The 13,437-nt window shown below is 37.9% G+C and overlaps 1 protein-coding gene across 4 annotated transcripts in view; it reads right to left on the minus strand.

Annotated features, from left to right (window-relative positions):
• Positions 1-13,437, minus strand: part of ADK (adenosine kinase) — a 291,295-nt gene that overhangs the window by 245,715 nt on the left and 32,143 nt on the right. For all 4 annotated transcript variants that reach the window (XM_055719804.1, XM_027805482.2, XM_055719805.1 and 1 more), the window contains exon 3: positions 9,645-9,698. In XM_055719804.1, the coding sequence (XP_055575779.1) occupies positions 9,645-9,698 (54 nt within the window). The remainder of the gene's footprint in view (positions 1-9,644; positions 9,699-13,437) is intronic.

A 13,437-nucleotide genomic window follows, 5' to 3' on the forward strand; every position in this document is an offset into this window, starting at 1 on the left:
CTCCATCTACTCTTAGGACTATCCAAAAACTGAGCATGAACTAAATAACGAATACTTTTACTTTCTCTTGCATTGGCCAGCTTTTAACCATACCAGCAACATATGCAAATGATTTTAAAGAACTATACCTCAACCACATCATGTCAGTAACAAAATAAAACAAAACAGCACAAAACAAAACTGAGTTTAGAGAAGAGACTATTAAACTATCATTCCACGTTTTGCAACTTTACCTATATAATCTGTTAACACAGTAATCTGAATATCCAATACCTCTGTGGTCTGCATTACAAACAAAAGCCACAACATTTGCTTGCTGTACTTGCGTGCATCCTACCTCAAGCTCAAACCGTGCACATAAGTGACGTACAACAAAATATGTATTTCTTATTTTGACTGCTTTTAAATAGTCTCTATGAAAATAGCAAGCCTCCTCATCTCAAGCTTGTAAGGAATTAAGACGACAGCAGCTCACTGCCAAGTACTGTAAAGTGGTTAAAAGCTTTCGACATTTTACATCTTTTACTGTAGTCTTCAATTAACTGCCATAAAGCTAGCTACGCAAGGCACCACCCTGCGGCAAAGCCAGTACTGACAGCATGTCCCTTTTCTGGGGCTTTCAAACAATTTCAACAACTTTGTGTATTTAAAAAGGGTTTCTGCCAAGATAAGATTCTCTGAAGATTCTCTTCCACACACTCATTATTTATGAAAATAATGAAATTTATTTAAGTACATAAAATGCCTGAGTAGGTATTTCTGAATCTAGTGCTGTCTCCAGAGGACTGTGAGCAAAATACCTAAGTACAGTGAAAGAATGGAATAAAATTCCCATGTTAAGTTTAACTCTCATTCTATCTCTAAGAATACCTCAAGCTGCAAGACACACTGCAAGAGCGGTATACACTAATTACACTGATGCCTTAAAACCATCCGACAGCCATATTTTTATATACACCTTCTCTTTCTGAAGGAGACACTAAGACAGACAGTGTGTCTTCCATGCTAATAAAAAGACCAATCAGTCATTTCTAAATTTTAGAAAATCTCCAGTTTAGTGCTACATTGCATAACAAATATTCTAAAGACAGATTTCGTCCAATTGTAAATTGTGCACTTCTGTGCAACCAAGACGTAGAAATCTTTCCAGCTCTCTTAACTAAGGAATAGCAATCCCAGAAGATTTTGCATGCTCTGCAGCTTAAGATCGCATCTTTACTGTAAGTACGTACCTCATCTTCTATCTGAAAGAAATCAATACAGTGACAGAAATATGCAGCACTATGGAAAAATTAGTCTATGTATTCAAATCTCAGTCTTCAAATACATCAGTGGTCGCACCAGTCACGTCAGTACTGTATCAGCACGGCACTCTGTGCATACCTGGGGTCAATGCAAAATACAGTTACCACCATTTTCCACACCATTTTTTAATTTGTTGTGAAATAAGGAAAGTGTAAAGAGAAGTCCTCCTTCTGGAAAATCATGCCTCGCTGACTGCCCAAACTGTGTTTATTGAAACACAAACCCCATGGGGACAAGGGGGTGCAACTACTTTGTGCTGTTTGTGACTCCTTTGCCATGAACACTCAGCGAGCGACAAGCTGGAACCCTTTACAGGAGTTCAGAATGCTTGAACCTTGTAAATCCGAGCATACCATTTAGTGCTGCAGGTTAACTGCTCAGACTGTGCTTGAGGGTTATTTCAGGAATAGGCAGCAAAAGCAAAACTGTATTTCCTTGCTTTAAACAAAGCATGTAGAGCACATGTTAAGTAACAGTAACAGCTAGCAGACAGAGCAAGAGTAACTCCTCTTACTAGCTCACTGCATAGAAGAGCTAGGCAGGTCCACATGAAACCATCACCACTCCTGCATAAATTTTCAGTGTAAGAAATGATTATGAAAGATCAATTTAACTCAATATCTAATACTGTGAGAGCTCCTGAAAGCTCTCAAACTTGAGCTGGAATTATAGTTTGAAATATTCCAAAACATCTTTCTCTTGGAGGAGCTTTTGCTATCTCTGCTGTACCACTTATAAAGTGGCAGTAATAATCAAAGTAGATGACACAGCTACTTGAAAAACATCTCTTGAAGACAAGAGAAAAAAAACTCATGTATGAGATTAAGTCACATAAGAACAATGCTACAGAAGAAAAACAAGTCTGACACTAGGAACTTCATAACTTGATTGAAGCCAAGGGAAGTTGCATTCCTCTAGCAGCTGTTTTTAGACCTTTTGGTTTTGAGTTCTCATATGTCACACATGCAAATTATTTTGGATTCTCCATTGGCTTTCACACCCATCCTTCTCTTTCTCCTCCAGCTCTCCTCCTTCCCACTATCATGGAAGTGTTGCATCAGTCTCAGATAAGCAGCTCAGGCTACAAAACCACTGTCTCCAGGGTAACTCAAGCCTTGTTCTTACCTGCCATCTATAGAAAAAAACTTCCCATAATAGCTATTTTATACCAAATAACTACTGTGTCATGTAAGAACGAATCAACACTAATTTCCAAGAGCTGCTTAACAATAAGAATTATTTTAACAGAGCCTATAAAGCTACATCCTAAAGTCTTGCTTTAATGTATTATATGTACAAAATAACTTAAGCAGAGGGAGAAGGCTTTATTACAATAGTGTACTGATGTCTAAGAACAAATTATAAGTATTGATCCAATATATTTACCAGCCTAAGTAACCTGCAGATTGATTATTTCATATCATCAATAGCAGGATGCAAAATTAAATTACAAAACTTACGTAACACTAATTTTTATATTTTAGACATTGTATGCGATGTACATACATTGTATACAATTTGTTGCAATGTACATACATTGTATACAAAATAACACTTGCAATTCTTAATTTAAACTTTAGGCAGATGTAGAGAGTGCTTCAATCAAAGAAGAAGTATTTCTACTATAATTTAGTTTCTTAATTTCTGCAAATTCTATGCAGAATTGTCTGTTATCGAGAATTTCATGTGATGATTTCTGTAAAGCTAATTTGCATTGGTGCTATATTCAGAAGAATTGAGTGGGTGGTGGGCAGGCGGAGAACCAAAAGAAAAAGTAGAGGGAGAAAACTGTAACAGAAATTCCATAGCTAACTGTAAATCCTTCTTTTTGTACATGTGAGTCAAGCCTTTTTATATACCACAGAAGTGCTACAACAAATTTTAGAGAAATCAAACTGCAATTTAAAATAATTTCTACAGAGGGAGCCAACAACCCAAGGAAGGGGATTAATAAAACACACTCAAGATCAGCGCAGAGTTCCTCCCAACCGTCAATCCCTTTCATTACATGTTTTTTACAATATCCACGGCACATCATGCAGATTCTTACTCCAGAGAATTCCCAGGCATTTAATGAAAGTTTACTTAAAGAAATGCCTGATTATGTATCATAGAACAATCGTTGTCAATATACAACAGAATTTATATTTACTTTGGGAAAAGGTGGCGATTTAAGAGACTGATCATTCTGCATTATTTATTCATTAAAATGAGTAGGTTAGAATTGCTACAAATTGAAACTTCTAAAAGTATCATATTTTGTAAAAATTAATATCAATTCCATAGTAGGTATTTTTACTGAAGTTTTCATACAAACCTCTACACCAGGAAACTGGCTAGTATGATAACTTGGTCTAAAAAACGAGGAGGAAATCTAAAATAAAAGTGTGTAAAGATGAGAGCTGGCAAACTTTTTCATAAAGCTAGGCACCTCATTATAGCCATAAGAGTTTTCCACATTATGTTTCATACTGTGTACTAATCCAAGCAAATGCAATTGCAAGTGAGGTATATTATATGAAGTAACTCAACAGCTTTCACAGACACCTGTGTCAGGTTTCGGCATCACCCCAACTGTACAAACCATCTATGTTGTCAGCGTATGTTGAACAGGCCGCCAAAAGATTTAAAGCTTAGTATTTTTAACATTTTAGTATATCTTCCGCCCCAAACAATTTTCTACCCTCTTTTTTTTAGGCTTGTGAGGGAACCAGGTGGGTAAAAAACCCCCACAGATATTTCACAAAGACTACACGCCAACGGGACACTGACTCCTAAAGGCGACACACACGCTGGATTTTTCAGTTAGTGAAGATCAGCTGCCCCCTCTAGCGGCACAATCCTGCAGTTCGGCTGTTCCCAGCATCACTAGACGAGACAAGTTTATGTTTGGGCGTTTTTTGGTCCCCAGCATTCACCTCCCACTGCATGTCGAGCCAGCAATAAGGCATGCTTACACAGTACGTGGGTTTGGCTCCAGTCCCTTAGCTTTTGCACTTGAATAGTGTGATATATATATATATATATATATCGTGATTTACACATGGTAACCTGCCTAAAACAAGGCAACTCCACTACAGCGTTCCCACAAATAGGTTCAAATCCCTTCTGCATCCTCTGGCTTACTAATGTACCTAGACTACTTCTAAACCCCTACTGTAAATTTCTCTACTGTCTCCCAAGCATCACACAGACCCTTTGTAATCCCTAAACAGCCCTACTACGCCTCCAAGAGTCACCTTTCCAGTAATCACTTGTATACATCGTGGCTAAGCAAAACTATGAGACACGCAGAAAAAGCTCAGATGTTACAGATAATTCAGACTGCATCGGTCACCCAAACAGCCGTTCTCAAGCTTAAAATTCCCACTCTCCATTGTTCAGTTTCACCATGAGAAAGTACTCACATAGCAAGTATGCAGCCAAGAATAAAAGATTCAAATAAACTCCTCTCAGCAAACCTGCAGCAGAGCAACACGTCTGCCCTCACTTCTGACCACAAACACATCAAACAGCTGACTGAAGGAAGCCAATATTTATCTTCCTCTTTCTTACTTCACGGCCTTTATCTCTGTACACATACATGAAAGCAGAGGTGGCTGTGGGGCACAGAATTGCTGCCACAATTTCCTACATTCTCCTTCAACTAACTTCCAAAAATTTCAGTGTTCCATCATGGCCAAAACCACTCAAACAGTTTATAAAACTGTACAATCAATACTCAAAGCTGTATTAAAACAAGTGTCCTGAAGCTTCACTCACAAACTCAGTAGGACCACTAAACTCCCAACAATGCTTTTAAGACTCACAACGAATATATTTCAGTTGCCTATTCATGCAAGCTAGTTAAGCTACCGAAATTTTGCTAACAGCCCACATTTTAGTAAACCAGAATATTACTAACCCCCCCCGCCAACACCTCTGCCAATGCTGCTCTACACAGTGAAAACAGACTCTGTACTGGGCATTAGGTAAACAAATGAAGTGCGTCTTCTTCAGCATCAAGACAGCTTAGATCATACCTCATCACTTGCTGCAGCTAGCCTGAATTTCTACTCCTCAAATTTTTGATGTGGAACCACAATAGTAAAAAAATCAGCCTAGGCAACAACACATGTGCACACATACACACAAGTCCACACTTGGTTAGTATGACCTTCGGTTAAAGTCATTCAGTCCAAGTCTGAGATTTACAAGTAGCAGCAACTCTTGTAAAAGGACTATTTGAAGGTTCAGGAGAAATATTTCTGTTTTTCTCTGCGTTTATATTTATCCTTCTCAGGAGGAGAAAAAAACCCACATGCAACATTAAGGCCTCACCAACCTTACCATGTCCAAGTTTCCCCAGCAATCTTGCAGGATGAAATTCTTTTTTTCCTCTCCTCAAAGTTACAGGGGATTAGCTGGGTTGGGGGAAGAGGGAAACAGCTCCAGGACATCTCTGTAGCCACAAACACATGCTTACCTTGTGAAACACCTGGGTAAACGGAAGATACTACTGTTCCCCCATCTTTGTCATTCTCACTGCAGAATAACAAACTCACCAGTGAAAACAAATATGATTGCTCATCTGATTCACTACTACATTGGCATGCTTAGCTTGATCATCAGTTAACTGATCTGCTAATTTTACTTTGAAGAAGGCTAAGGAGCCTCCACACATTCCATTCCCTGGCTGAGCCGCAGGACAGTAACGTCCACCTCGTCGGCATTCAGGAGTTTATTAGGGCAGGAGGGGTAGGTATTCCCAGTTGAATGCTGGAACTTACAACTTTAGCACTAGCAAATTCCTTTCAGATATGAAAAGTACACACTAATGAAAAGATGATTTTAAAAGGCTGCTACAGTTAAAGTGAATTGGAAGCTGGGGGGGCGGGGAAGTCATCTTTCATACCTTCGCTCTTAAAATAGAAGGACGATGCCGTGCCTGTAAACCAACTCCAGTCTGTCTCAGTGGCTGTACTTACCTCTCCAGATAGCTAAGATTCAAGGACAAAAGGATCCAGCCAAGTCAGGCTGTAACTGGCCTAATTACCTTTTGAGATAAGGCTTTCATTACTGATCAAACTTAGATTTTTATGGAGAGCAGCTACACAGAAGCAATGTCTAAGAAACTGAGGGACATCTGACAGCCAGATCATTGTGATACTATAAGATGAAGAATGCCAAAAGAAGTCTTTTCTTTACTCGGTAAGTCAATATAAAAGCTGTTGGCATTTCAAAGACTGGAAGACAAAGTATTTCAAGCAGGGGTATTTTGCCACAGAACAGGAATACAAGTAGTCTAACTTTGTTTGTATTTGACTTAAAACATTAGGACAGGTTTGAGAGAATGCCTTATTTACAGGGGCATTGAACCCAAGAATAACCAAATCAGTGACGATTACTAGTTGTAAATTGTCTTGCATCATTCCCCAGAATTGGCTTTTCTTTTAAATATGAAAGCTTATTAAGTATCAGAAAAGGATAGTTAAGGATCAAATAATTAATCTGTAAGTTAAATCAGGGAATTTAGCTTGAAGGACTGAAAGTGCTCTGAGGTTCAATATTGACCATTTAATCTGTTCCATACTGTATGTTAACATGGTCCAAGAAGAGCACACAGTGTATTAGAAAAGTTCAAAAGGTCTCTCCTGAAACAACGTGACAGTGACCTATGAGAATTCTTCCCCAGTCAAGTATCCAGCAGCACTCAAGATGCCAAGTTCAATGGCAAAAGCGTGTTCAAACTCTTTCATTATAACTAACGGCATACAAATCTCAGGTGCTACTGCAGCGATAACAATGAAAAACTGAAAGAAAGGTTTCTGTTGCAGCTGATGCATGTAAATCTTAAGTTTTACTGAATTTTCTTTTATTTAAAGTTCAGTCTTCCATTTAAGTGACTATGCTGTAAATGTATCAGTAACCAATATACAAATAATATGCAACATACTTAAAAGCTCAAACAGGATTTTAGTATGTTTAAACTACTTCAAATGAAATAACTCACGTCAAAAGGTTCAGTTTAACCAGTATCTGTTGTGCAAATAAAGCTTCTGTACACAGTACAACTTGTACTGTCCAAAACACAGACCTGTATGCCATTTCATTCGTGTTTAACCCCTCAACATGCCAGTACTTCTAATACTTCTAGCTTACTTCTTTCAAAAGGGGTTAATAGTAATTCATTGGGTTAACCATAATTATGCTATCCACAAGTATATCATAAGAGAGCGTGCTCTACATAAAAAAATAATCAATCTTATCTGCTGATCAAAGGCAACTGTTGTTGCCTGTCTTGCCTGGAGGTCAAACAGTTTTAATGTCACTGGGACATTACCATGATGTACCAAATGTAAGCTTAATGTCTATTTCCATCCCCTGAAAGAAAGGAAATTTTATTTGGCTAGTAATTCAATCACTAAGTTTTAATTCCTTTGGAAAAAGAACTATTTGTGAAAAGCCTCATTACCAGAAACAGCCAAGCTTTTAACATGGGAAAACCTGACAGCTATATATATATATAAATTCATCTGAAACTATTACCTCATCTTACACATGGATAACCTGATAAGTCTTTTGGGCTTACTATGAAATAATGCAAAATAATGCTAGTGTAATAATGGAAACAAACAATAATGTACAAAAGCTGAAAGTTAGGGAAAAAAAAAAAAGGTGTTTTTCTTTTAACTAAGCATGCCTATGTATAAAAAAAGGGACCAAAATCCCCACTGCCTCTATCTTAGAAGGAAGAAATGTGAAAGTAATCCTAAAAATCTATACTTTATTTGGAAATATGACTTTTATATAAATATTCCACTAGTCATCATGGAGAAGACACTGAATAAAATTATGTAAGGGCTGACAAGTGAAGCTTTTTCTGCAGTCTTTCATACCAACTATCCTTAAAAAAAACCAGTTACATAATACAGATCTGAGGAATGGCAAAGAGGACATTCGTGTAGAACATTCTTCAGGCAGCTCATAGAGAACAGTGAGTGAACAAGGCAAAAAGACAACTGGAGCTCATGCTCCAGAGTATAGCTCTTCAGCCAGTGGTATTTATGTACAGGAATTAAAACCAGCAGTAATGAAAGAGCCTATTACTTGACATAATAAAGAACTTTAAGAACAAGAGAATTTTGAAACTAAATTCTGAAATAAGAAATAATATAGTACTGCATCCATGTAAACTATGCCTACACATACAAGCAGGCAGGAATGTTCCAATTATGCCATGTCCTATTTAGCAAGTACTATTCTTTTGCTTAATATATTAACTCTTGATTGAATTAATTAGTCATCACAGAAAGCATACCAAGCTCTGAAAAGTCCTCTCCACTTCAAAACATGTATACAGTTCAAAAGTCAGTAAAAGTTGGAGAACTTCAGTATCTGTTTTAACCGTAACTAGAAAAAAACCAAAACCCTAAGGTTTCACAAGCAGGCATACAAACTCAGAACACCCCTCCCTATTATCTATATAATATGCAGACAATACCTACCAGTCTTTTCACTTTGTATTTTCCCAAAAGAAACGCCTATGCACAGTACCCAGTATTTGCTTTCAACTCAGTTGAAGAGCTTTTTTATTTTAGTACATAGTGTGCCAAAATAAAAATTAAAGGTTATTTTGCCTGAACATCTAAAAATCAGATCAATTTTGAATGTCAAGCTTTTTTGGTTTGTGCATATCTTTAATGAAGGAGCGAAATAATTGAATATGCTGTTACTGCAATGTTTGATTAAGCTTCTCTATGGCTACTTCTCCTGCAAGACAAAAGAATGATCCATTCAACAATGGATCATGTTTTTTCCCCAGGAACAAAGGTTTTTAAGCTACAAACTCAGAGTAGTCAAAACAAGCACAATTTCAGTGTAACTGACAGGGACCTAGTGACCCTTAGCTACATTCCACACCCAACTGTGTTGATGAAAATTTGCTAGGGTGGGAATGGCCGTGATATCACATGAGTAGGCAAATTAAAATCACAAGTCAACAGTGAACCTGAAAAAAAATAAAAAACTTCCTTTTCATTTCTGCCAGATATAAACAAAGATCTCACTTATACAGACATACTGCAGGCAGGCAGTAGAACTAGGATGAGTACTGAGACACTTCAATTGCATGCGTACCACCTGCAGTTAGGAATTTTTTTTAAACAAATTAATGAAAAAAATTAATATTTTTTTGAAACTTTCAGACAAGTTGTCTAATTTATAGCAGACATTACTAAAGAACAGAAGCTATTTATGAAGACACAATTTTTGCTTCAGGTTTTCAATATTGAGATACGTATGTACATAGAAAAAAAAGAACATATAACATGCATGTATATCAGTAAAAAAGAACTTACAATTCTTTGTGCTTCTCCTCTGCCAAAATTTGGTCATTTGGCTTCAGCCCGTACCTTGGAAGAAAAAAACCAACAAAACAAAGTAGTTATTCTTTTGATAATGTAACCATAAAATGTAGTTTTATTGTTTCAAACTGGCAAATTAATAAACTATGTAATATTTCTTGATTCAGGTACCTCGGGAACTGCACAGACAGCAACAAAGTTTAACAATTTTTTTAGAAAAGCAAACTTCACATCACACAGAATCTTGCTTTATATTATGGCTTCAGGTTACATCAGATCCTTTGGCTTGCTATATATCCAAAGTCATTGCACTTCATACCATAGTAAACTGTACACTGATCTCAATTTGGATCTGACAAAACATGACAGTGAGGAATACAATGTGAACACTAAAACTGTCTGTAGTGTTTCTCCCTGTACCAAATAAAACTATTCCAAGCTATACCAGAAATATTCTATAGAAAAAACAGAAGTAAAATACTGTAACCACAGGCTGTCGAGGAAAATTTCTGCAGTCCATACAGGCAACCTCTGATGAAAGCGAGAAGCTTGAGTGAAAGACAAGTTGTCTGTTAGGTAAAGCTAGCAAACAACAGAAGAGGTTGCCTACACTGTCTGAACCAGAAGAGGAACCCAGGCTCCCCCAGCACAGGCTACTACTAGTTGTGCTGCAGGCCACACCATCACTTGCTTTGGAAAGCCTTAAAGAAGCGACCTCACTTTTGTTCTACCACCAAGCAAAAGCTTTCACCATCTCAAAATATTCCACAGATCTAACTGTTATGGTTTTCTGTGGGGTTTGGGGTTTTTCTCTGGTTGATTGGTTTGTAAGACAGTCATACCTAAGGTAAGCGGCTAAGAGTCAAGTGTGCATTTGACAACTCTGCAAACAGCTAACTGCTCACGCTGCAGAAGGCTCCCACTGTCCCTTTGTCCTCGCTCCAGTCAACTACAGAACCGTAAATTACTACTCCTGAGGAAAGATTCTGGTCACCAACCAACTCAGTCACGCTATCCTGTAAATTGATTTTTTGTTTCAAAAGAACAAATAAAATGCATGTTCACTATTCCTTCCAGCATTTTCTTATGATACTCAGAAACTTTTTTTCAGCATCCATTTAAAATGCAAGCGTCAACACCGGACACATTCTCAAGCTCACTAGTGCTGCATTCAAACATACAAGACACTGACTGACTGACCCATTTTTTTCTTGTTTACATCTGCAGAGACTGCCTTAGGTTATTTGCCATAGTGTCATGCTGACTTGCATCCACTTACCCCTTTGCTGCTAAATCCCTCATGTAGTCACTTCTAATCAAGATACCGTGGGGTTCATCCACACATTCTCCTAAAAGCAGGGTTTGCATTTGACTCTTACAGCAAAGAGACTATACTGTAACACACCGTTCAACAACAGATTCAGGTCACTTTAATTGCCAAGTCATCTTCATCGTTTACCATCCTATCAGTCTTTAACCCACTAATTTTAACTTTTGTGATCTTACGCTTACTTCCAAATCAATTTTTTCTGTACTGAACTGAACGCTATCAGACTTTTTCTTTAATGAAAAAGGGCCTTAGTTCAATACCAGTTTCCTGATAATGCTGCTACACCTCCCCAATATCTTTGTTTGCCATGTCTTAATAAGCATTTTATTGATAGCAAATACTTATATATAAAAGAAAAAGCAAAGAGCTACCAGGAAATTCTCAAGGAAACATCTTTCAGGAGTTAATGGACACTAACTCCTTTTATGCAACCTGCAATCTTACTTAAAATTACATCAGGTCATTTGTTAAAAGGATCTGCCTGTCATGGGCAGATATACCCTTGCCTAATATGCAATCCATTTTGTAAGTGGAGATCGTTTTGCCAACTAAAAAAAAAAAATAAAAATATACCCGCATAAAGTCACAACCATTCTTCACTAAAAATAACACTGCATGCTTTTCCTCTGACCAGAAATCAGACTACTTCAGCTAGAACTGAATACAAGTTTATCTGCTGAAGATAAAGAAATAGTATCCATACTTAAGCTTCCAAGTACGGAAGCATATATTCCAAGTATACCAAGCTCAAGCTTCCAGATTCCTTGTTCCTACATTTTTTGGTTTTGGTTTTGTTTTGGTTTTTTTTTTTTTGGTTTTTTGTTTTTTTTTTTAATAAACCACAATTGACACACACACACACCCCCCCCAGTTATTTAGAGGAAAAAACCCAAACAAAAGCCTCCACTACTTAAGACTAGGAAGTCAGCCACCACGCAAACAGTGTAACATAGTGGGGAATTCTGTGTAACAGATGTGTGATTTTCACATGGGGTATGTTACTGGCATACCATGGAGGGGTGCAGGAGGGACACAGTTGCTATGCCTGAGGTTTGCAGAACGGTTCGCTTGGTGGACCTCAGCTTACCTAATCTTTTTCACCACCACCCTTTTCTCTGACCACGAACACGGCATTTTTCAAATATTCTTCCTTGACCCCTAAAGATACTGCTTTGATAGCAAGTTGTCAAAGAAGATTTCCCACAACAGGAACGTGCCTGTAGAGGTCAAACTTTATTAGTACTCTATGCATCAAGACAGGATGTGTATTGTGTTTCATTCACAGCTGCTGAAGCATTTAATAAATTTAAACGTGCAGCTAGCACTTTGAACAGCTTACATAATATTTCCCAACATGTGTTTCGTAGGAAAGATTGATAAGCACCAGTTGGCTCTTCCCAACTGATAAAGGTTAGATTTGGGAGAATTTCTCTTAAAAATATAGTAGGAACCAAGGACAGTAAGTGCAAAATAGAAGCTAAGGACACAGTCAAAAAAAAATTAAAATAAGGACATTCAAAGCTGTCTAAGCAACCAGAACAACATACTGTACATGTATTACACATTTACACAGCTAGTATTAAACTAGTAAGTAGGACAGAAACAAATATGCGATGTTAGTGGGCAAAGGAACAGAAGTGACCACAACTTCACTTTTTTTTCCTCTTTTCTGCCCTGTGAAATGCAAACTTACACACACCCTGGAACATTAAATAATGATTATTCTTTTCAACTATCCAGTACCAAACTGATACAGTTTCAAAACGTTAACAGTCTCTTCATCACTGCTCAAGATCCTATTTCAAAAAATGGAGCTAAGAATGCAAACATCCAAAAGTCTGCAGCAAGGCTGTACGCGTCAAAACAAACTATAGCAAGGACATTTCCAAAACGCTACCTTTAAACACTTTGCTATGTCCCTCACAGACATTTAATCTACTGGAAGAGCAGCCAATGTTCCAGGCACCCCCTTCAAAATGGCAGCTGCACACCATCATGAAGACGGACAGAAGCAGCACCCCAACCGCAGCAGTTAATCACACTGCACAGCGGCGTATTTCCACCAAACCCGTGCAGCTGCCTGCCCCGATAGGCACACCCAGCCGCCGAGCATCACAGCTGACAGCTTCTGACACTCCTGTGGGCTCGGATTGTACCTTGAGTAAAACTGCCACTTTTGGAAGACAGCAGCTCTCTCCCCAAATTCAGTTCCTTATGGAATTTCTTAAGCCACAACATCTTTGTCTGACCTCTAGATGTCATTGTATCATAGTCACTCCAACATACGCTGTTCTGATCAAAGCTCAAGTGACCCAGCTGCATACAGGAGCTAACAGAGATCATTACCCTGCCATCCATCCTCTAACCACAGTTTAAATGAGAAGTTTCGCACTGCTTTACAGTACTCTTTTCAGCGTGGAGTCTTTTTTTAAACAGTATTCTTTCCAACCCCGTTAC

This window comes from Falco cherrug, chromosome 9, assembly GCF_023634085.1.
Source record: "Falco cherrug isolate bFalChe1 chromosome 9, bFalChe1.pri, whole genome shotgun sequence".
NCBI lineage: Eukaryota > Metazoa > Chordata > Aves > Falconiformes > Falconidae > Falco > Falco cherrug.